The sequence below is a fragment of the Patagioenas fasciata genome, chromosome 12 (assembly GCF_037038585.1).
Source record: "Patagioenas fasciata isolate bPatFas1 chromosome 12, bPatFas1.hap1, whole genome shotgun sequence".
Classification (NCBI taxonomy): domain Eukaryota; kingdom Metazoa; phylum Chordata; class Aves; order Columbiformes; family Columbidae; genus Patagioenas; species Patagioenas fasciata.
The window spans coordinates 21,636,300-21,660,416 of record NC_092531.1 but is presented as its reverse complement, the minus strand read 5'-3'; the positions used below and the strand labels follow the sequence as shown (position 1 = coordinate 21,660,416).

The following is a 24,117-nucleotide window of genomic DNA, read 5'->3' as shown; positions in this document are numbered from 1 at the left end:
CCTTTTCTACAACAAAACTAGGAAAGGGAAAATTCTTTGTAATCTACGCCACACAAAAATAAAGATGGTCCTTGACAGGGAGTTGGTGGGGCCCGGGCTGGCCCTCCAGCACCCGCACGGGTGGCTGTGGCTGGGGCCAAGCAGAGATGGCGGCACCCAGGCCTCACGGCACCGACTCGGGGCCCTTCCCGGAATCGGCTCGTCCCCGGGAGCCCTGCCCGGGAGGGCGAGGCCAGCCCCGCGGCCCGCCTTCCCTCGGCACATGGAAGCGGCGGAGCAGCGCGGCGGCATGGCGGCGGTGCGGGCCGCCAAGCAGGCCCTGCGAGCCGCGCTGCAGCAGCGGCTGCGGGCGCTGGGCGCGGCCGAGAAGCAGCGCCAGTCCCGCCTGCTGACAAGCAAGGTGGGTGCGGGCCGCGGCACGGCGGTTCCGGGAAGAGCGGGAGCGGGGGCGGCGGGAGGGCCGCGGAGCCGGGCCAGGCCCCGGGCCGGGCCGGGGAAGCCCGCTGGGGACTTCCCGGGCTCCGCTGGGGACCGGACGGCTCTCCAGTCGCTGCCGTGGCTCCCCCGGGGCCTGCGCGCCCAGGGCGGGGTGTGAGCTCCGCCTGGCCCCGCCTGCCCCCCGGCTGCTCAGGAGCAGTGACCGCCATGGGCAGGGAGGCACGGGGGAGAAACTGAAGGCGAACTGTCGGGAGCCCCAAAGCGGTGCGTTTCTCTTTGCGCTACGGTGGGTGTTTGTCCCAAGGGTGTCACATCGGGGCAGCTTTATGGCCAGCTCCTTGCAATACATAAAAATTTGGTGACTGCCTTGATTTGGCCTCTTGTTTAGCTGGGTGTCGTTTCCCTCCTGTATCTTTCAGTGATATTTCTTCTGTGCCATTTCATGGCTAATGTGTTTTCTATGCTTTAAGAGACATCAAGCAGGGTTTACCTAACTGGTATCCTAGCACAGCATGATATCAGCCTGTACTTTTGAAATGTCCTGTTTGGGTTACAAGGATTTTATATAGATGCATTCTATCATTTTAATACACACAATAAAATTGTGTTTTGCAGTCACTGCATGTAATACAGCACATTCCCCCTTTTTTTTTTCAGCACCAGGGGGTACTTCTAGATGATCTGCATTTATAATGTTATTTTCCTACCAGAGGATCTCAAATAATTTTGTAGACTTCACTTCATGTGTAGCCGCTTCATGAGTGGAATGTGGTGGCAGCACAGGAACTTTAGGTCACAGGAACTCATGTAAGCTTTTTCCTCATTGGGAATGCTTTTTAAAACAACACGTGTTACTATCATGAAAATGCATTTCAGTAATAACACATCCTAGACTTAAATCTCTCAATTTTTAGAAAATACTGGCATGCATCCTTTTATAAAATGCAGAGTCCTCTGACAGCTTCATAACCATGTAGCCCATGTCATAGCCAAGTTTTAGGAGCCTTCACCCTTTGACTGCAGCTGATAAACTCAGCACCAGAGCGCTCATTTCTGCTAGTGAGAGCACACTAAAAGATACAGCTTTTGTTTTGCCTGAAAGAAGGCATCGGGATATATGACATATAAATCGATGTTATCTTACCATGTTAATAATCTGACACAAATTGAAAATCCTGAGGTTGCTTGAGACAGAGTGGCATTGCGCGAGTGCCAGAAAATAGAGCTGGCTTCCTTATGGGAGGTTAATACAGCAAACGTGAAGAAATTTTTGAAAATGCTGAGAAGATACCTGGAAGACAGATAAGGCAAAAAAATGTAGCTTTATAACATATAGCAGTGCCTGCAGCTAATACAAGTGAGTAGGTTATTTTATAATACCTGAACAATATTTTTAGTCATAAAACTCATCTCAAAAGGATCTTTAAATTCAAAGTGAAATTGCTTCACAGGCTGACCTAGCCACTAGTATTTAATTAGCTTCTGGATGATTATTCTTCTTTAACGTTTATGTTCATGATTGAAGTCATGCTGCTTGCATGCTCTGATTCCACAAAAATAGCCATCAGCTGGTGAACAAAGGGCAGATAATATTGGTTAAGCGTGGAAATTTTTTCACTCTTCTCAGAAACTGCTCCGAGTCATAACTTCATCTTCACGGTTCTGAAAATATCTGAAATTGTGTCTTCCTGCTAGCATGTGGTTTTACATCTTCAACCTCATTTTTTTCTGTACGGCATAACCAATGTGTTACTGGGCACGTCAGAGCAGGTTGGACGTGTGTGGTGCCCACAGCACCACGTTGAAAGAGGAGAGGTTTTTGTCTGAGTTTCTGTCTTCTCCAAACCCATGAGAAGATTCAGCTCTGGAGACCCTCAGCAACATGAATCACAGGCATTGTCTGGAGTCTGCATTTTGACTAAATGGTCCATTCTTTCAGACAAAAGCTACCATGGAAATTCTGTTGTTTAAGAGCTTAATCACTTAGTTGGAAAAATCCATGTGTAAAGTCGGGCAAATTACAAAAGAAAGTAAAATATGATTTTGAATTGTTAAGATGTTTCTATGGCCAGGCAACACATGACCATAATTCAATCTGGAGTGTTGTTTGTTTTTTTTCCTTAATAAAAATATATCCATCTTCTGAATATTTCAGCTGGGCTTTTAACTGCGGTGCTGGAAAGAAAGAAAAAAAAGAGTAAGACCCAAATCTCAAGTTGGAGAGGAGCATTTGTCTCTTAGAACAGGGCCATGGCAAAGGCTACAGCTCAGAAGAGCAAGGTACTCCGCAGTTATGCAAACAAGAGCAGAAGATTTGGTGCTCTCTGTTCCATAGATAAGCACAGTTTCTCATTGTCTGATATTTTTTTACAAGTGTGTAGAATAAGAATAAATCACATTTAAATGGGAAGGGACACATTTGTTTTGTCCAGATCTAAGTAACAAAATCTTTAGGTACTGGAGAATGAGCAGACAAGCCTTTAAAAACCTCATCTCAAATGTTAATGTGGAATTCAATCTGAAATTGGGAAGAGATGTAGCGAGGTATGAATCTCTTAGAAAACACTTGTATGGTGAAAAAGTGTTATTTTCCTTCCTATATTTAGTCTTTCATAAGCTCTCATGAAAATAAAAAAATGGCAAGGCCACCTTTCCTTCAAGCTCTGAAAAATGTGCAGTAATAAGATCACCTATTAGAAGCAGGTGAGGTTTGAAGTCGTATATCACAACTTGCTGTAGGGAAGGCATTTCAGGTTAAAAAAAGAGAGAGCTGGTCTTGGAAGACTTGGTGCTCTGCAGTCATCTGCTCTGATGATAATTTTCTTTTGAGTTATTATCATTGATGCGCTTCTCATTCTACCCAGGCCCAATTGAGAGCTGCAGCATGTGGGAAGGATGGAAGAAAAGGAAAGCAAAAACCTCATGTCTTGCTTAAGCCGGCAGTTCTGACCTGCAGCATCTTTCTCCCGTGATGTTGGGCATTTGAGGATGTCTGCACTCTATGGCAGAAATATTTAATGGATCAGAAGATTGTCCAAAATTGTTTTTTGCTGACCCAAACCCATGTTACAATGTTTTGATCACTGCGTGCAAAACTTTGCCTATTTTGATTTTGCTGATGTTAGAAATGTTGGAGTGGGACACAAAGTCAGTTTATTCTCTTTTTGATGCATGGTAGTTTGTATCTCTACCCTTTTCAATTGCTATTTCACTGCAGTTGTGTGTTTATTTAAAATAAAGTAAGTGGATCTTTTAGTAAACTTTCCATCAGCTGATTGCATCAATTTCCCATGTAGGTGATTGCCCATCCCAAGTACCAAGAATCCAAAAGAATTGCAATCTACCTGAGCACACCAGATGAAATCCAGACAGAAGAAATCATGAAGGACATTTTTAAGCAAGGCAAAGAGTGTTTCATCCCACGTTACGACCCTCTCGGCACTCACATGGACATGCTGAAGATATCATCAGCTGAAGACATTTCTTCATTTACTTTGACATCCTGGAATATCCTTCAGCCCAGTGATGATGACAGTACCAGAGAGGAGGCTCTGGCTGGTGGTGAGTATTTCCTTCCTTCCTCGTGGGATTGTTGGGCAGGAGTAGCCTGGAGGCCAGTAGGAAATAATCTGATAGCAAGAGTGAAATGAAACACCACGCATGGGTTTTATACATTGTAGAGGTGCTTATGTCAATGTCAGCAGTTGCTAGTTTCTCTTGCCTGTTTTTCTCTACCCTGTGCCACACCAGTGATGCGCCAGCAGAACAGGAGCAAGGCTGCACAGTTGATCCAGCTGAAGGAAACCCAGCCCTCTGGATAAATCACCCCCCTGTTCCAGTTCATGGACGTCCTCAGTGCAGTCTCGCCAAGCGCAACATAGGGGCTCATGACAGAGGCAGGAGCTTGCTGGGAGTGTCTTGGGTTGCTGTTGAAAGTCATGGGGGATTCGCAGTTTTAGGATGCACTATGAGAACTTCAGTTTGTACTGCCTGAAAGAAGGGGAACTTTTCAGGTGATGCCTGTAGGCTGACATGAGAATTTTCTGAAATCTTTGATCCTGCAAATTGTATTGCATGGATGAATCACAGTGCTGTTACAGAGCCTGCCCATGAGGAACAGCTCTCCAGACTGAGACCTTAGACAGAAAATAAAAGGACTTTCTTGTAGGCTTGGATGAATGTTGCAAAGTATTTTCCCTCATTATTCTCTCACATTTTTATTTTCATCTTATTATGCTGTCTCTGACACTGGATTCTTCATAGGGTTGAAAAGTTAAAAGGTAATTTAGATGTAGCTAATGGCATGTGTGTTTTTGTTCCAAAATAACCTCTCTGTTTCTTAAACTAAGATTCTCCGACTTGTACAAACTTGTAAACAAACTAACCTTTTCTGTGTCTGCAATCATGGTTTGCATTCTTTTTGTAAACACATTAATATCTTCCTGAAACATCTGCAGAAATCTTTAATGTTATTAATGGAAAACTCATGTTGAACTCATGCTTTGAAACCTCAGTCTGGGAGAATTTTCTCTAGGTGGCGATTCACCATGCAGCCAGTTTCTGCACCTCACAGACTCACCGGCTTTTTAATGCTCGACAAAGGGACGTAACGTTTCTGTGACTCTGATTGCTCTTGGCCTTGTGCTTGCTTTAGGATGCCAATGTACTTTCCCAGAACACTTCACTGTGTTTGTTTCTCTTTTTATTTTCAATAATGTTAGATCTACATTTCAGTGTGTCTTTAAATTCCTTTTGCTGTATTTTTTGTGTCAATTATTAAATTTTTTGAACTTGGGTACATTTGCAGGAATGCAAATCGCCTTGCTACTACATCCTTCCTCCATTGTTGGAATTATGCATGGATGAAACATTTATCTCTGTGATGTTATCAAATACTGTGGTGATCTGAGGCATTTACATTGTTATAAGGAGATAATATGGTGTTCTAGTAGTAATGTTCCCATTGCTGGCATAAGTTGCAATGTAATTTCCAAGAAATACCCTGCAGGTACATAAATAAGTCATGTCACTTCTGGGTGTATTCATTTTGCATGACAAAAAGCTTAAATTCACACTGTCCTTAAAACTTCAGGCATGCTCATTGTGAAGAATAGCTCAAGTATAAGACTAGGCATATTTTTTGCACAGAGTTTCCCAGTCTTTGGTAGGACTCACAAGTTATGTTGAACAGACATTAACTCCTCCTTTTGGAGCCGGCCCTTTTTCTGTTGGATTGGTCTTTACCCATTTTCATCTTGGCAGTACACCACATTACACCTTGTTGGTAAAAGCAAAGATCACTGCATTTTTGGTAGTAGAAAGTCTGTCATCTCTGCCATGCATGATGACAGTAATTGTCAGATGAGAAGCTGATTTCTTTAGGCTAAATGGACACAGTAACAGAAAGAACAAAGGTGGAATATATTCAATTATTTTGTTTGGAGTAGGGGTGTACGTGGGTGTGTGACGTGGTTCATTTCCAGCCATACCTGCTGAAAATACAGACAACTTTTGGAGCAAGCTAGTGGTACATTTTCTTCATAGGTAGCAATTCCCATTTGTATCCTTGCCCACCAGAAGTATCAAGGTGCACCAGTATCGGGTTTTCTCAAGGTAATAGTTTTGGTGAAAGTTCAGGCAGGTTGCAGCGATTGTTTACAGGAGTGTAGGTACCTTGTGCAACTTTGGAAGGAGTAAATCAGATAAAACCATGCTCCCTGTTTGCTTTTTATCACGACTCCTACAGAAATTTAAAGGACACTTCCCCAGCAGCTCTAATTTCAATGCGGTTTAGGGAGGCGGTGTGATTCAGCAGGCTGGACATGGGTTTCCTCATTTGTAATGTTATTTATTATTACTTAAACCTGCTTTGAGAACTAGGGGTCAAAAGCGAAGTTATTCCTCCGAAAAAGAGATTATTCTTCCTGGGACTCAAAAATGGACTGGGTTGAGTATCTCCATAGAGTAAAATGCTTGAAGGTGGCTTCTTTGAAAGGAGGCAAGTGGCCAACTTTGGACTGAGGGATCTCAGCTGGAAGTCTTGGACCCGAGTAAATATTATGCTTAAATGTTCATAACCGAACTAAAGTACTGCCTAGTAGTTGAAGGGGTGCAATAAATTATAGACAACTTTAAAACGTTCACTTAGGTGGTGGGGAAAGTGGTTTTGGCCTAGATATTTTTCTTTGGCTCAAAAATGAAAGGTTATTAGAAATTACGGCTATGAATCTGCTTACTCTAGTGCGTTGTGAGGTTCTCTACTAAGAAATGGGGTGATGTGTACAAACTTACTTCAGCCACTTTATCTGTGCAAATTCTGCTCCAGTCTTTATGTATATTATTACATAGTCCTTACCCGTTGGATCTGGGCTCATTTAAAGACGAACCCAGCTGCAAAGATCTGGGCTCTTTCAAAGATTCAGAGGATGCAGACTGCTCGCTGTTAATGAATGCCTCTAATGAGTATGTGCTCAGTTGTTTTCTCCCTGTTGTCCAGGTTAGAGCTGGAGGCCCTTTTTACTCTGTGTTATTCAAACCTTGCTGTATGGGCTCTTTATCACTACAGTGTTCAATGACTGAAAGGTGTTAACTGGGATTTGCTGGTGGAGGAGCAGCAGAGGCTCAGGAGCCTGGTTCCAGCCAGGGCTGTGCAAGGAGCTGCCCCCAGTGAACACAGACTCTTTTGCTTGTTTTTCCAAACATTACAGTTTCTTTTCTGTTCCCTCCAAAATTATCCTTTCCCAGGCTTGTCTCATCACTGGGCTAGATCCCCTTTCCAAGCTTTAATTTCTCCACCCCCATAGTGCCTCTCTCCATTCTTCTGCTTTGCCCAGCCCATCTCAGTGTCCCTCTCCGAGTGTCCTTCTCTGACCCTTCTGACCATGTTCCCCAATTCCTCCTGCTCTCAATCTGAGCATAAATAACTCACCCCTGCCAAAAGGGAGGAGGAGATGATCTGCTTTGTCTTCTTTCACTTGTCTGCTTCCACGCATACAAGATTCCCCATCCCAGTTTACTCATTTCCTTCCCTGCTGTGCTGGCTTCTTTCTCTTTTATATTGGCTTAGAAGAACTTCTCTGTTAAACAGTACTTTTTGTACTAAACAGTACAAATGGCATTGTTTTGTGATTGTTTCTTTTGGGCAGTGCCTGATTAAATAAGCGGCTGCCCTCCTTCTCTTGGTCCCCCGCGGCTCCTTTCCTGTGCCAGCGCAGATGCCCCAGCAGCCACATTGGGAGCTATACTGGGAGAATGGTCTCGGTTAGAAGTAACACATCACCTCTGAGACAGGGCCACCATTCAGATTGGGACTGATGGGCTGGTAGAAGCTGGTGATGAGGTGTTGCGTAAACGAGTGACATGCCAAAAAAAAAATCTTTGTGAAACTTCAGTCCTCATTTCCTTCCGTGTTTCAGTTCCCAGTCTTGCCCCAGTCAGTGGGACGAGGAGCAGCCACCAAAACGGAAGTCCTTCCAAGCCCTTGCAGTTTGTAGCGGGGCTGGCAGGAGGAGCTGAGCCTGCAGCTCCGTGTGCCCTGTCTTTGCAGCAATAGTGGCTTAAGGAGTTTGGCCTCTTTGTGTTTTCCGCACATCCTTGTCCGCCCCATGGTAAGCTGGATCAGCTTGCTGCTCTACATGAACGGTATTTTCCTCCTCTCCTCCACCCTGTTTTAGTTGGGATTTTTTTTTAACCCAGATGAGTGGATCCAGTTTATAATGCGGCCGTATCACTGTAATGTGTATGGGGTGGAAATGTCCCCTGGAAACTGGCACTGATTCCTAGAGAGAGCCGTGGGGCCACCCATGCCACTGAGACTCCAGCAGCGGTTTGCACAGGGTGGTGGCATCTTCAGAGACACCCAGCGCTCACCCTGACACGTCTTTCTTAAGACTGTGCAAATGGCAGGTTTTCAAACATGTACAACAATAAGCCCAGCTCAAATGCACTTAAACAGGGCTAAAGCCGCATCGTTGACATGGAGGGTACTGTGAGCAAGATTTCAAGTCCTTGCCTCAAAGCATGGAGCAACAGAGCTTTCCCCATCGTTGTTTTTTGCTCGGTTTGTTCTTAGTAACCAGTGAACCATTTTGCCTGAAATAAAAGAAGCATAACCCTCCCCTCAGTTTGACATAAATACCCAGGCTGAAAAATGGCAGCACTTGAAAATATAGCATCTTACATGTAATGGGGAATTCTGAATAATCTGCTACTACTTTATGAAAGCATAATGTATTTTTGCTCCCAGAAATGAATGTATTAAGAGCTGAACTTGTATTTTGTAATTTAGTTTGAAGACTTCTGGCATTTTCAGCACTGGAAATCTGGCAGCCTGCCGATCACAATATTTGTGTTGTACCTTCAAGATAATTAGTGAAATGTTAACTAGATAACCCGTGCTTCAAATGACAGTATATTTATAATTAATAATAAGGAAAGAGCTGCATTTCAGACAAGGTAAAGAAATACTGATGTATGTCTAGCAGCGACTTCTTGCTGCTTCATTTTCACATAACCCTTTGGATGTTGGCTTTTGAAGTTTGGGCAGTTAGATCCTTGTGCCCTTAATAACTTCCAGAACACTTTGAGACTTGTTGTTACATAAATTACAAGAACATGCTGGTAGGAGGGACAGCCAGGGCCAGCTTGCCTGCATGGATTGTATTTGGTTTATGAGGGCTATTTGTTCTGGGAAGTGTGACCCTCTTGCAAGGCTGCATCTAGGATACAGTTCCACGCAACCTCAAGTAGTTTGAAATTATTCCCAAGTGACCATTAGCTCTGTTTTAAACTTTGCCATTGGGATCTGCCCTGCAGAAACATTTTAGTTTGCAGCAGCTCTTTTTCACCTGTCTTTAAACTCCTGCTATTTATTCATACATTCAAAGAGGCTCCGTTTGCTGCCAGGACTGATGGCCTTGTGATGCCATCAGTATTCTTAGTTATTCCAAGTTTTAACACAGTTCTTAAGAACTGTGACTGAAGTGGTGGCAATATAACCCAAAGAGGAATAGGTTTAACTTAGAGGTGCAAAATAAAATGGGATGTAAAAAAAAAAAAAAAGATAATGGGATGGACACCCCCCCCCCCCCCCCCAAAAAAAAAGATGCACCAGAAATGGGAAGGTTTTGAAATATGAAACGCATTAGAGTTTAGAAATAAAAAACAGTGTGAGGAGAAAATGCTGCATCTTGAAGCACAGGGAAGGTCTAATATGCGACTTCACCTCCATTAGATGTTGTACAGTTGTACATGAAAGTGTAATGGGACCATACAAAATGATGCTAATCATTCTGAAAAAAGACGTGTAGTAAATGATGCTCAGGGGTGACAATGAATATTTAAATGAGATATTTGTAGATTGGAATTGTATCTGGAATAAGTGAAATATGGGTATGTGAAAAGCAGAGATGTTAAATATTACTGCTTATGGAAAAAAAAATAACCCAAACAAGATTGTAAACTGATTGAGGGTGCTATTAGATTTTCTTTTCCTCTGGGAGACTCGATTAAAACTTAAAGTACAATATATGTCAAGGGATAGATTATAATTTAAAATCTTTTTACACTGGTCTTAAAACCTGAGAGTATGGCACGAAACAAAATTGAAAATCAAGGCTTAGCTCTTAATGTAATTTATTTTTTAATGAAATGATTTAAAGTTTGGAATGAACTTCTGCTTGGAGACAATGAGCCATAGCACTTTGATATGCATAAGGAGAACAAATTCAGTGCAAGTGAGGCGTTAACATTCTGGTGATGGGTCTCCCTGTGCAGAGAGGACACGGCCCCCATGCAGGGCAGCATCGGAGCACTGGGCATCCAGTCCAGGTCGTGTGTTTTATGGGAGTCGGGAATCTCACAACTTGTAGCTATGGAGCAATAACTGAAATTTCTTCCTATCTCTGCAGCTGCAGCCCCCAGCTTATCCCCTTCCACACAGGTTCTGCTTTCTCTCGATCTGTGGACATTCAGTGTTCCTCTAAGCATCTAATTTTATTTGTATTAAGTCCTTGGCTCCACTGCCTTCTGACAGCTGTGAGTTGTTCTGGTTAGTTAGTTGTAATGTGAAATATTATGTTCCTTATTATGTTAATATTATATTATGTTCCTGTGATGTGTGAAATATTACGTTCCTTCTATGCATTTTAAATTTGCTGCTTTCAGTTCAAGTGATACCTCATTCTTCTATGATAAGTAAATACAGATGTTTGATGTACTTTCTTTTTATTCATTGTTTAGTTAAACCTGCATTATAGCTATTGTATTTTCTTTCTTCCAAACTTTGTCTGTGTTCTTATTCTCTTATAAAAGCTTTCCCAGATCTGTAAGAGCTACAGCCATTGCTCTTTCAACCTTTGCAATCTCTCTGATGTTATTTTGGAGAAAAAGATGCCTAAGAGAAGATTTTATCCCCAAGTAAAAAGAAATACTGCAAAATATATGTAGTGGCACTGTAGAGGTTAATTCTGAATATACTGTAACACTACTTTTCAAATCAGCTCACTGGGCAGTTCCTTTTTGCTGATTTCCACACAGGTGTCCCACAGTGACGCATCATTACAAAAATGCCTGTGCTAGTATTAAAGATCCATAAAATTCTTTTACATTATTCTGTCTGGCATGTTCTGTAACAGGTAGAGCTAGTGAAATGTGTGCTTGGAAATAAAAGATTTCAGGTGTTGGACCCAGCTGTAATAGCAACTGTTTCCTTTAGGGTTGTTCTGCATCCCAGCCTTCAGTTGAAAGCTGTGGGACTCCATCCTGGGTGCTGGGATTGCCCTTCCCCTGGGTGTCTGTGCCAGCTTCCACAACTCTGAAACAGCTTCATAGCTTAGAAACAATCAGCACCCAATTAGCTAGGCGGATGCAGACACTTTTAGCGTTTCTGTTTAGAAACAGGTATGGCGAGATCACAAAGAGTCTCTTTCTTTGAAAGGCTTTTGGAAAAACGCTCTGAAATGCAAAAGTTGCTGTGTCTGTGTGGCATCACTTTGTAATGCCCTTTGGTGTCCTTATGTCCTAAATTTCCTTGGTGCAGACTAAACCGTCAGCACTGGGTGGTTTGATTTTAATAGTGCCTGTGCCAGTGTGTCCTGCAGTGAACCTGGAAGGCCGAGAGCTCTGCAACACTACAGCTTTTTGCTTTCATGAAGTTCATTAAGGTTTTAAAAGAGTGCTTTTCCTTATAATCATCTTTAAGTGTCACATCCATGTTTGCCTTCTTGCAGAAAACGTTCTCCTTGCACTCAGCAAAACAGCTAAAAAGATTACTTCTGCTGTAATCAATTAAAGTTTAAAGAGAAATGAAAGCAACATCAGCAAGGGCTTTAAATTCAATGCAAGTGACTCTCAAGTAGTTTGTTTCGAAGAGGCCTGATTTTGCTACGGTGAATGTGAAAAAGTAGCACTGTCATTTTCTTCATAGTGTTTCCTAGAGACAGGAGTCTCTCAGAAGCAAAGGAGAGGTTAGGTTCAGTGCTGGAGTGTGTCTGTACAACAAACTCATACCAGAGAAATGCAAACACGCAAATATCCCTGGCTGCAATAATTGACCCAAACAGACATTTTTGTCTCCCCTTATTTTTGTTTTTGGAAAGGAAGAGCCAGCACTGAGCTCATCTCAGTGCCTTTGTGCAGATCATCTGGACAATCTGGAGAACAGGAGAGGAAGCAGCTTTTACCTTCCTTCCTTCCTTCCTTCCTTCCTTCCTTCCTTCCTTCCTTCCTTCCTTCCTTCCTTCCTTCCTTCCTTCCTTCCTTCCTTCCTTCCTTCCTCCCCCCTTCCTTCCTTCCTCCCCCCTTCCTTCCTTCCTCCCCCCTTCCTTCCTTCCTTCCTCCCCCCTTCCTTCCTTCCTTCCTCCCCCCTTCCCCCCTTCCCCCCTTCCCCCCTTTCTTCCCCCCTTTCTTCCCCCCTTTCTTCCCTCCTTCCTTCCTTCTCCCCTTCCCTTCTTCCTTCCTTCCCCCCTTCCCCCCTTCCCTCTTTTCCCCCTTCCCCCTTTCCCCCCTTCCTTCCCCCCTTCCCTTCTTCCTTTTTCCTAGGATTGGTCTTCTGCCAACTTAGTGGGCTATTAAATCAGGTCAGCACTTTTCCAGCTACAAAAGATTTGTCTTCCTGGCACAGTTAATCCCCGCTGTCTTTGCTGAGATTCAAAATACACCGCTGTTTCCCCTGTACGGTGGGAAATTCCTTGGACCTGGCCAAGAGCCACTGGCTCGCAGGGTTCAGGGGGCTCCTGCTGCAGTTTCACGGTGGAAGGGGAGCTCCTGCTCTTCATGTTTGGCATCACAACTGGACCCAGTTCCTGCTTGTGCTGGTTGTTGTGCATGTGAGGTGGGAATCAGCTTTTTGGGGTGTAGATGGAGAGCAGATTTCTGTCCAGGAGTGACATGAAGCCCTTTACCGGCAGGTGTCAGTATTCCATACATTTACCGTGGAGCGTTGGTGTCCTTTAGGCTGCTTTCCCGTCATTAAAATCTCATCCAGGCATTGTACTTATGCACACAGAACAAGCGATCCAGCCTAATGTCTCCAAAAAATCAGGGGCTGGAGCGAGGGACGTGGAGGATTCCAGAGAGACTTGGTTTTTTTAAGCTGTGCAAGCTTAAAAATACAGAAGAAAACCTTGGAAGAAGCTGGATTTCTCAGCTGTTGTGATGTTAACGTTTGGCACTGACACTGGAGGTGCCATCGCCTCTAAACCAGCTAAACATGTTCAATAAGCCCTGCCTGTAAGCGTGCCTGATGTTCCATCGAGTGCTGTGACTCCTCACAGCAGTCAGGTTTATGCACCGATGAAGCCGATGTCTTAACTGTTTACATTTCACAAGCAATTCTGCGTATTTTATGATAGGCAATCTGCTGAGTGAGTCAAAGCGCGTTGGAAATATCAATAGTGATGCATGATGTATTGAAAAAAATCCCCAAATGATTCACTTCTGTTATATTTTGATTCAAAAATATCCAGACAACAACATGCAAAAGAGGACTGAGAGTGAAGAAGTGAAGTAGCGCACATGTATGAGTGGAAGTATTTAAATAAGTGCTCAGACAAACACTATGGGAGGTGTAGCTGATAAGATCTTAAAATAAAGATACATAAAGATATGCAGAGGTCCTTGTATTTTAGGATGCAGCAGTGTTAGGACAATCCCGATATAAACAGTTCAAGCACCAATGTCTTCTGAGTTTCTCTAAAGGAGCGGATTTACAGGCAGCGTTTGCTGATTTAACAAGATGTGTTGAAGTAGCTCTAATGCCTTTTGTCCTCTCTTCGGAATTGCTCTGTGGTACATCTTGTTTCACAGTATTTTGGTGGTTTAAAATGACAGGAGAACCCAGGTGCAAACCTTTGAACCAAACATTTTCCGTTGCCTATGTTTTCCCAATCAGACTGTTCTAACTGTGCTCACGTATCTGAATATCAGGAGCAGATAAGTCATTTTTCACAAACTGATAACTAAAGCATTTTTAAGCAATTCTTTCGTTTCCTCTGAATTTGCAAAACCAGACATTTTTGTAGGTGGCGTTGAGCGATTATGGTTTATTTACGGGACTTACGCAGACTTGATGAATAATAGTGAAATAGAAAAGCACTTGTTCAAATTTTCTTTTGGGTAGACATTTGACAAGTTCTGAAAACGAGACACAAGACCTCAGCTGAGTGTAAATTAAACCTCAGGGGAAATGAGTGTGTGGTTACAGCCTCGCACAGTCTTGCCAGGTTGTGAAACCAGCTAGAATTTGAACCCAAGTCTTAACCCTTATACAGTAACTTCCCTGATGACACATGAAAGGATATTTGGTTTTTTGGAGCAGGCAGAAGAGGGTTTTTTCATGCGGGGCTGACATATCACAGCTGATGCTGTGCAGTGCCCTTCACCTTTCAAATGCATCGGCGCTAAATTGATAAGATTTTGTTTTAAATGAATTCAAAATAGGGGGGTGTTTGCTTGATTGTAGCTTAGTAGCACAGAAGCTGGTCAGATAGCTTTAGTAGTGTGTTTTGCAGGTTTAATAATGGAAGAGGGCTGTCACTCCGTTGTTTTAAACCTGTATGACTGATGGATATCATCTCACTTCTTGGGGAGAAGTATAAATATTTTATTGTGCTGTAGTTCAGAAGGGCAAATGTGAACTGTGGAGACCGATGTTTCATGCTGACACAGAGCACTGACATGGATGAGTAGACAGATAAACGCTGAGTTGCTTGGTGCTTGTTTGTAGATTCTGCTGATGGTTCTATTTTCTGCAAAATATTTTATTGAAGTAATAACAGAAGCTGTCTCAGTCATGCCAGTGGACCATTTGGGCACCGGATTGCAGGAGACGGTCTGCTTGGCATCTGTGTGTGTGTGAAAGGTCGATTAGTGGGTTATGGGTATCAATAGAGGTGGGTAAAAAGATTTTTAGAAGACAAAAGGACACAAAACCTTCCTGGTGCCTGCAATTACTGTACACAAATAGGAACTAAAATCAAGCAAATAGCTGCCCCTTGTGTTAAAAGCGTTTATCCCTGAATGAGTTGAGCATTAGCATGGGGGCCGCAGAGTGTGCCCTGTAACAGGAGACTATGGATAGAGCCCATGGGATTTGAATGTGATACTTTGATTTTTGATTCCTGTGCCTGGCTAGTGTGTGCTGGGTATAAAGCTCTGGCTTTTCTTCTAAAGCAGCAGGTGTCTATGAATGGTTAGAAGGCAGTGAGTCCTGCTGAAGTGCTGCGGTAGTGCACAATGAAAGGTGTGCACACGGGGGAAGCACCTGGAGGAAAAGCTACTGACTGCGGTTTAGAATGGGCTGGTTTTTCAGTCTGATACAAAACACAGCTTGTAGTCGTGTTAGTAACTCTTTGGGATCTTGAGGAGACTACAGAGTGAGCGCTATAGAAAAGCACTAGAGGAGAGCTGTTTATGAACAACCAGCAACAAATATTTACAGAATTGATTTTTCTCGAACTGATGTCAGTAACTTGGGCTATTTTCCATGTAGTTCCCAAGGTTGGTGCAGAGGGGAGTTGATGGGGCAACGCTGATGTACAGTACTCAAGGATCTGATCCTTTGCATTGTAACTTGGGTTTCCAAGGAGATGAGGATTCATGCTGATCTTCTGGTATTGATTTTCAAAGCCTGTATTATCTGAGCAAATAGGAATTATCGAATAAGAGTTTCCTTTCTGTTTAATGGGTTGTATTTACCTTTTAGCAGACTGGCTGTGGCAAAGTTAAGCGATGTCTGCGATCCCCTGCCTTACTGGAAGAAATCAGCATCACTCGTTTTGGATGAATAACTTCTTTTTTCAAATGCTTATTAATTGCAACAAAGTGTAATGCTTTTGTCCCCTTGCTCATTTGATTGGGGATATAACAATATCTGGCTTCTCCAGGGCTTAGCCAGGACAAGGAGTTGGTTTCAGCTGGAAGCAATCCCAGCCCTTCTAGAAGTACGCACCCCAGTAGGGTCTGATTTAGGCCTGTGGTGACAGATCTGGCATTTCCCTTTTTGACCTTATACCAAGGCAAGTGTGTAATAGCAGAGACCAAGGGCAGGTTTTTTCCAAAGGGCAGCAAAGTTTTATCTGGAAGGAAATACCAACTTCAGGAGCAGTGCGAGGGGCACCCGGGGCATTCTGCAGAGAAGGCTTAACACAAGTCATAAAGGGGAAGGGATTTGTTTTGCTGCAGCATAATTGAAATATTTACTTCTGTGGAGCTGTTTTCCCCCAAGTCTGGTGATTAATCCAGACCACAGTGTTAGGTGTTGTGTAAATACAGAACAAGACAATGATCTGTGCCCTATAGAGGACGCGTTGACAAGCTAACACCTACCCAAGAGGCCTAACTATGGTGATGGTGACAATAATGAAAGTTACAGTAACATTTGTAATTAATTAGAACTTTCTGAATTATTCCAGCTCATTGGCTTATACCCTGCATGTCACCAAGACTGATACTTTCAGTGTTAGAATCAAGTGACTGAGATAATTTCTTCTTCTGTGCCAGGGGCAGCAGGTGGTCACTGCACCCTTTTCATTCTGAAAAGTAAGGTGCTCCTGCCAAAGGGTTTGTGGTGGTTTTGTTGTTGTTGTTTGTTTGTTTGTTTTCTCCATTGTGGTTCCTGGTGGATCAGAAAAGGATCAGAGTAAGCTTTCATTCCTTGTAAATGAACAGCTTTCAAATATTTGTCAGCTCCATGGAAGTTGTGTGTAGACTCATCTGACATTGTTTATGCCATACGTAACACCATAAACACTCCTTTAACCAGAAAGCTGTTCTTATCCAGGTTCTTCTGGTCCTGCACCTTAACGTGATCATTCACATTCCAGCAAAGCACGGGGAGTCCCTGGCTACAGTGCAGAGCGACCCAGCTGCTTAAAAACTCATTTGTGACCAAGGTACCAGTCTGGGAGGATCAAGACATCCTTGTGGGGACATTGTAAATGATGCACGAACTTCTGTGCTTCAGGGAGAAGCTCAAACTGTGCAACTGCTACAGTGAAGAGCAGCAGGGGTGGCTTGCAGAGCCGATTGCTGACCTGCTCTTGTTGGCCTGAGCTCCAAAACTGTCTGTGCTGTGAGTGTGATTTTTATGAGCAGGTTCTTCACAGGGACACAGGAGCTGCTGCAGCTCAGCCTGTGCCTCATCCTTTTGTAAGTGCTTTGGAGGTGAGGATCAAGAGAGTCCTGGCTCCCACTTTGATGGCTCCCAGATGCTTTGCTGTGTCCACAAAGCAAGGGATGGTGATGGATAAGAAGGTGGGATGACAGATTATTTCAGTTTCCTCTTCCATTCGGACTGTCTAGCTGTGCAGGGCGAGATGAATGACCCCCATGGTAGGTGGCAATGCACTGATGAAGCCTCTTCAAACCTGGGAGGAGAGGGGCCATACAGGCTGCTCCTTCTGAGCGCGGGACAAGTCCCCAGCAGTCTTTCCGTGACCTGTATCTGTGTGGTTTGATGGACTCGTCTGTAATTAACCATTGTCAAGAACACTTCTGAAAATGCCGCCTGGCATTTCGAATAGGAACATCAGATTAAGGAGAAGAGAAGTAATGAGGTGCAAGGAGAAAATCCTTCTCTGGGGAACAAATCAAACCTGATATCATCATGAAGGGTAATGAGAAATGAACTGCCGGACTGAGGAGATTCACTGCAGCTGCCTAGAGGAATTGAAACCGCATATTCCTATTTAAAACACCAGAGAGGGGATGCTGCTGTTTTGGTCTGCTGGGTAAGTCAGAGGACACACAGCTCGTACACCTGCATTTTGCGTGTAGTTTTGCTACACATTTCCTGAGTCTTTGGGCAAGTCAGTTTGCTTCTCTATGACATAAGGTATGTCTACATAGATGTATGCAAGTCAGTGCAAATAGAGCATGCCTGTACACCCACATGGCAGGTTCTGAAGCTACAACTGTATCTACACTAAGTAACACAGGGCTAAGTGGAACAGACTGTTCTGGTCCACACTACACAGAACTTGATCTTTTTTGGTCTCATGTGATGCCTCTATGGGCCTAAGGCAATACTGTTCGTTTATTTTTTAATCTTTTCCCCAGTTTATAGCATCTTTAATAATAAGAGGCCTTATCACAGAGCATCACAGCATTATTTTCGTAGCGTCTGTGTGAGGATTTGCGTTGCATATTCTGGCATGTGGCAGGAAAGCCTGTGTGTGTGTCTGGAGGAGCAAAACCAATTTTGTTGGTGTAGGAGGACTGCCCAGGGTGGAAGGAGCCAGACCCATACTGTCCTGTCTTTGCTATGGTGGGAATCCTGTCCCCTGGAGCGGGCGCGGGTGTCACTTGGACCAGCAGTGCCAGGCTGCGTGCTGACAATTAAACAGGATTGACCACCCGTGATCCAGTAAATCAATTTGTTTTCCGGCCCTGCTGTATTTAGCAGTATAAATGAAACCCGTGTGGCCATGTCAGCGTGGCTGTATGCCCACATTGATAGATAAGTCAGGGTATATTATTTCATGCATGGTGCTACACAGTTGAAGGAGCTGTTGCCACAAGAGCTCATGTCAGAGATACAGCAAGTATTAGGTGACTGTCTTTATTATTGCCAACCTTCCTGGGGTACCAAGTGGCTTAATTAAAGCTTATAACAAGCATTGATATTCTCTATATAGAAGCCCCAGACTGAGGTTGCTTAAGACTGTGCTTTCAGCCTTTAGCAGTTTGCAGACCACGTGCAAGTGTTCCAGAAGTAGCACAGGTTACCCATAGCAAAAGCCTTCACGGCTGTGAGTGTGTTTTTCTTGGTTTTCTTTCCTGGGCTTCTGGACCCTCAAGGATCCAAGAGCCAACAGTTAATGACTATGGACACATGGGGGACAGTGGACATTATGAGGAAAGGGATAGAAATAGGTGATCATGAGACCTCTTGTATGCTGTTTTACAAGGCACTAAAAACTGATGTGGTGTTTTAATGCCCAAATACCTGCCCTGTCCCCTTGGGGACAAAGTTGCTATTTCACACAGCGAGCTGTGGGAGGAGGATGAGGGAATAGACCAAGCTTACAGGGCATCCCGAGTGGCAAGTAGTGGTCCTACGGGGCTGGAAGGGCCTGGGAGCATGAGCACCAAGAGGAATAAGATGTTCTTACCCTCACCTGCCATCCTGTTGATGTACTCTCATTGCTGATAGTAATCTCCTGTGTCTGCAATCTTGGTCTCATCTGTGTCTGCAATCTTGGTCTCATCTGTGTGTCACCTCTCATCCTGTGACAGCTCTTCCCCCGCGCTGCCGCAGGCACCGCAAGAGGTTTTGTTGCTCCCCCAGTTGTGCGGCGGGGAAACGTTTTCTCCACGCAGCTCTCTGCCATTCATTCGAGAGACTGGGGCACGATTTGGGGCTAATGCTGCCTGAACTGCTTTAAGGCTCTGTGTGGGGAAGCTGTGTTATTTTTCTACTGAAACTCTTGTTTGGCATTTTACTTAAATCTTGTGTGGTGTGAGTTGCATGGGAATCAGACAGTGTGTTGTGAGTCAGAGCAAAGGCGGTCGGTATCACAGTGTTCCAGTGGAAGAAAAGTATAGGGGTAGCTATTACAGTATTTACAGCAGGATTTTTCATATTGAGATTTGCGCAAGCTTGTTTGAGTTATTCGGCATCAAGATCCATGATTATAGAGGAGCTGACGCATTAAAACAGTCTCTGTTTCTTCAGAGAACCCCGAAGAAAACAAAGTGCTTTAATACATCTAAATTCACTCAAGTGTGCCTGGTGCTATCAGTTAAACTACATAGAAGATATCTTTCTTCCTTGCACTGTTCCTGCTGATTCCCTCTTTCCTTAGTGCCCCCTCTGACTTGTTTTCTCCCTGTCTGTAATACAAATGTTAGGAGAAATGGCACGGTTTTGCTTTGCAGATTGCCCTTTGTGGGCATTCTTACCTGCCAGCCGTAGCGACTGCACATATTTCCTACTTTTTGCCATGAGAGCCACATGGAGTGAAAACGGCTGAAAAAAGTGTAAGGCAGCGTGTGTTCCTTTCTGTACAATGGTAGTGTTTAGTAGATATTGATTCCTGGACCACCTGCATAAAACCAATGTGAGGCAAATTATGGAGAGAATAAGTAGTGAGCACAGGACTAACTCGAGGAGGATTTGTTCTGCAGAACCTCTTACTGATCGTGCTAATGGGGAGAAGATGAGCTGGTGTGGAGGGGTTTCGTTAGGTGGAGATATGTTGTTGAATTAGTTAGGCCCAAAGGAATCTCAAAGCCACTTCGAGAAGCTGAGAACAGAGTCTGCTGTGAGAAAGAGGGGCGTTTCTTCATTAACAGGGCCTCAGCATGGCGTGAGTCGTCGGACCTATCATCGGTGGGGCTCCAGCGTGTGGACTGCCCATGATACTCACTTAGCAAATCCATGCTTGGAGCGTGGACGCGTGATTAGAGAATAGTTGCGTATATAAGGAGACTTGTTTCTGTAATAAATGGCTTTGCGTGATTCACATTGAATCAGAATGCTGAGTCCTTTATCGCTCCAACAAGCTGGTCTGTAGGCCTGACAATTGGCGAATACATATTTTAACTTGCAAACTGAGGGGATATGGTACATCCCACATGATGGACATGGTGATACCATGAAAATGGCGTCTCTCTTCAGGTGAGATCATACTTCTGCCCTTGTGCTTCTGTTCCTCTTTGTTTGCCATTTGGCTGTCCTATGAGTCAAAAGCCGACTGCAGTGTGGTAAAACACTCAGACTCCTTTTAATTTCAACCAGTAATATTCTGTGGTCTGCCCTTTAGCTAATTCCCTCATCTTACTCCCCTGACTTCTTTAAAAAACCCATGTTTCTTAACTGTATGATGCCAGATTTGCAAGATTGGTCTCCTCTAAGCATTTCAAACTGTGTTGCCTTGCATATTTTATATCAATGTTCTAATTAGGTCATCAGGTCATGATGGATGGGTCTTCATGTCAGTGACTCTTCTCTGAATGATGAACAGTGGAAGGAAATGCCCAGGAGCCCGGCAAGTGTGTGCAGATGATTTGATCTTATGTGAACTTTTAACATGCTGTTCCAGGCCGAGTTCGGAGTTGATATGTGATCTCGGATGGAACTCCTTGGAAACTGAAAAACTCTGCTTAGCTCTGGCTCTTCCAATATGTGCTCCCATACATCTCCTTGAATGTTTGGCATCACTCCTCGTCTAGATGTAGTGAGAGCAGCTCAGTCCAAAACAGCAGGAGTTGGTTTGGACATAGGAGAAGCAGAAAAATACCTGACACATCCCAGCCCTGGTGAAGGAGCACAAGGTCGTTATAGAAAAGTTGCTTAAGGCTAAGTACCATTCTTGGAAGCAGGAAGAAACAGTGGACTGAGACGCAGTATTTGCCTTCTTTCCAAACTCGCGTCAGCTGCGTTTTAGTCTGCGCTGGCTTTGCGCTGCTGTTCATGCCCTTCTTTCCTCAAGTGTCTGTCTGCTACAGCAGCAACAAAAGACTTTCTTTGCATTGTGAAACTAGTAAGTGGGATGTTCCTGGGTTCAGCGGTCAGCACCCGGCCAGCCCAGCTCATTTGTTTAGCGCATGTCCTTGCAAGATGTCTCACACTAAACAAACAAGCCTTGCATGAGTAACGGGGATCTGCTCACTGGTTGCTCCTGTGCCTGCTGGTCACTCTGTGTGTCTTCGCCTGCCTGGCAGTGATGTGACTTAACTCAGACACGAGTGGGCAGCCGAGTGTAAATTGTAGCTGGCTACCTGGCATGAGGCCCTTGACATCCCTTCACAGAGTAGGAACAAAGCTTGGGCTTAGCTGGTCTTGCCTTTTTATCGAGAGCTGGTTGGTGGGGTCTTCTGTCAGGGTTTCACCAGCCATCTGGTTCTGTTTTGTCCAGATGATTGGCAGCTTATGCAGCTTGTTTCTGGTTTTTAACTGATTTTGAGCTCTAATCAGGTGCCATCTCAGAGTCTCGGGGAGCCCATACGTCCCTCCAGATGGAGGGTATTGGGGACAGCAAGCAGAATTCCTGAGGATGTTGCTGGAGCAACAGGGAAAAGGAGTCTCAGGAAGAAAAGTCATCTGGGAGAAGAGGAACCTGATGTCATGAAGAGACGAGCCTTCAGATCTTGATCTCGATAGAAGAGGGCAAATACCCACTTTGAGAATATAATTGTATTCAAGGCTCTTTGGTTTTGGGAGGCTGAGTAGGGGCTCATGACATCTTAGAGTTCTGTCAGGAAGATGCGCTTGCTCTCACACGTCTTCATTCTTTTTCCCTTTTCTGTTGTGTCTGATGTTGAAGTTCATTTGATTTTCTGATTCCTCCTGCATTTAATTTCCTTGAGTTCAATCTCTGCCTGAATTTAGAGTCATAATCATTAGTATTTGGAAGTGTGGGGTTAAAATGATAAAATAAATTTGTTATAAGGTAGGTTTTTTTCTGTCTAGCTTTTCAAGGTCTAATTATTTTGTGACTGATCTAGTATGCAATTGATAAGATGAAAATGTAAATTTACAGGTTTAGTATTCAAAGTATTTTTCGCCTGATCAAAGAGAGGGGAGCAGTTTGCAAAACACAAAGCTTGCGTTTTTGCAGCTGTAGTTGAGCCATCAGGAAATCCACAGTGCATCCACTAATGTTTATTTCATTTTTCAACAGGGGGTCTTGACCTTATCTTCATGCCAGGCCTTGGATTCGACAAAAAAGGCAACAGATTGGGAAGAGGAAAAGGGTATTATGATATCTATCTCGAAAGATGTATGAAACGTCCCAGTGGAAAGCCTTACACGATTGCCTTGGCTTTTAAGGAACAGATTTGTGAATCAGTGCCTGCAGCAGAACATGATATTCAAATAGATGAAGTCCTTTATGAAGACTCCTGAAAATATCCTGATACCAACCCACCTGCAGAGTGACCAAGCAAAAACATCAGATCCAACAGTCGCGACTTTTTAATTGACTTTGGGAACAATAAAATAAACTATTTGTGTTTGAATAAAACCAAACACAAACAAACAAACCAAAACCAAAACCAACCAACCAAAATCCAGTGTAAATGTGGTAATAGTACCAAAGATCGCATTGTTTTGCTTCTAATTAGCAAATATCTGGTGCAAAGTGTGATTCTAGAATCAATAGAAACAAGAATCTGTGGCTGTTTATTATGGTGAGCACCATTTCTTATCATGCTTTTGAGGAACAAGCTACCTGACGCTTAACAGTTTTATTATTCCAGTTTAAGACTGAAATGTCTACTCATGACAGTTCTTGACCAATGTTAGAATTAGATATGTCTTATAGTAAGTTCTTAGTACTTAAATATTATATTTATCCATGAACGAAAAAGGAAGCTGACAGATAAGTCCCATAGTAAGCTGGGGACAAAAGAGTGATTGGAAAAAAGCCTTAATTTATTTTATTGCATAACATAATTTGACTATTTACTTTGCTCCTTGAAATTCTCTTATAATAAAAGAAGTATCTGTTAAATAATTAAAAAAAAAATCCATAGCTTTGGTATATATCTCTTTCTTTTATCTAAATATAAGATTGTAGTGTAGTATAAAATGTGCTTGTTGAGTTCTCAGTCTGGAGAAAAACTACTCTTTTTTGCAAAATAATATTAAGAATTAATTCAAATATTCAAATTTGATACATAGGACATTTATAATGTCCTTGAATACTGTGTGAAGCATGGATACGTTTTTAAAGGATAAAGAGATGCTAAGAATTGCAGGGAACAGATTTTATGGATTGAGTAAGCTTTTGGGTGGGCGGAAGAAGATGGTTGTTCTCTGTAGGCTGTGCTTGTGGCAACAGAACACAGGATTTCTAATAAGGAATAATCAAATGGTCAAAAGCATCTGTTCCTTCTTCAGTGCAGCTTCACTGTTTTTTTTCTAGAATGTTTAACTCCTCTCAATCAATAAATCAGTCCATATATTTTAACCAAACTGTTCCATGTCATCATTGAAAATTCCATGGATTCTCAAGGACCAGCTTGGAGCAGAATGCGCTCAAGGCTTCCTCAGATATAACTCTTTGTGAACAAAACCGTGCCTACAGTACATATGAACCTTTTCATCTCAAAATGCCTATATTCAGTTTTATTTCCTTTTTGCCAATACAGTAGCTGATTAAACTCTCTTACTCAGGACTTAACATCAACTTAGCAACTCAGGTCTCTCTGCACTGTGCTCCCCGGTGCTTCTCC

General features: G+C 43.3%; 1 protein-coding gene across 3 annotated transcripts; it reads left to right on the top strand.

The window, feature by feature from the left end:
• The first annotated feature begins 49 nt into the window (after nt 1-49).
• Nucleotides 50-23,857, top strand: MTHFS (methenyltetrahydrofolate synthetase). Of its 3 annotated transcripts, XM_065847748.2 has the most exons (4): nt 266-400; nt 2,594-2,718; nt 3,735-3,999; nt 22,563-23,857. In XM_065847748.2, exons 2-4 carry the CDS (start codon nt 2,689-2,691, stop codon nt 22,784-22,786), a joined length of 519 nt encoding a protein of 172 aa, XP_065703820.1. In that variant the 5' UTR covers nt 266-400; nt 2,594-2,688; the 3' UTR covers nt 22,787-23,857. The 3 variants fall into 3 exon arrangements, with proteins under 3 accessions (XP_065703818.2, XP_071670136.1, XP_065703820.1); XM_065847746.2 differs by lacking the exon at nt 2,594-2,718 and having other exon boundaries at nt 50-400; XM_071814035.1 differs by lacking the exons at nt 2,594-2,718; nt 22,563-23,857 and adding an exon at nt 4,189-9,525 and having other exon boundaries at nt 50-400.
• The last annotated feature ends 260 nt before the right edge of the window (nt 23,858-24,117 follow it).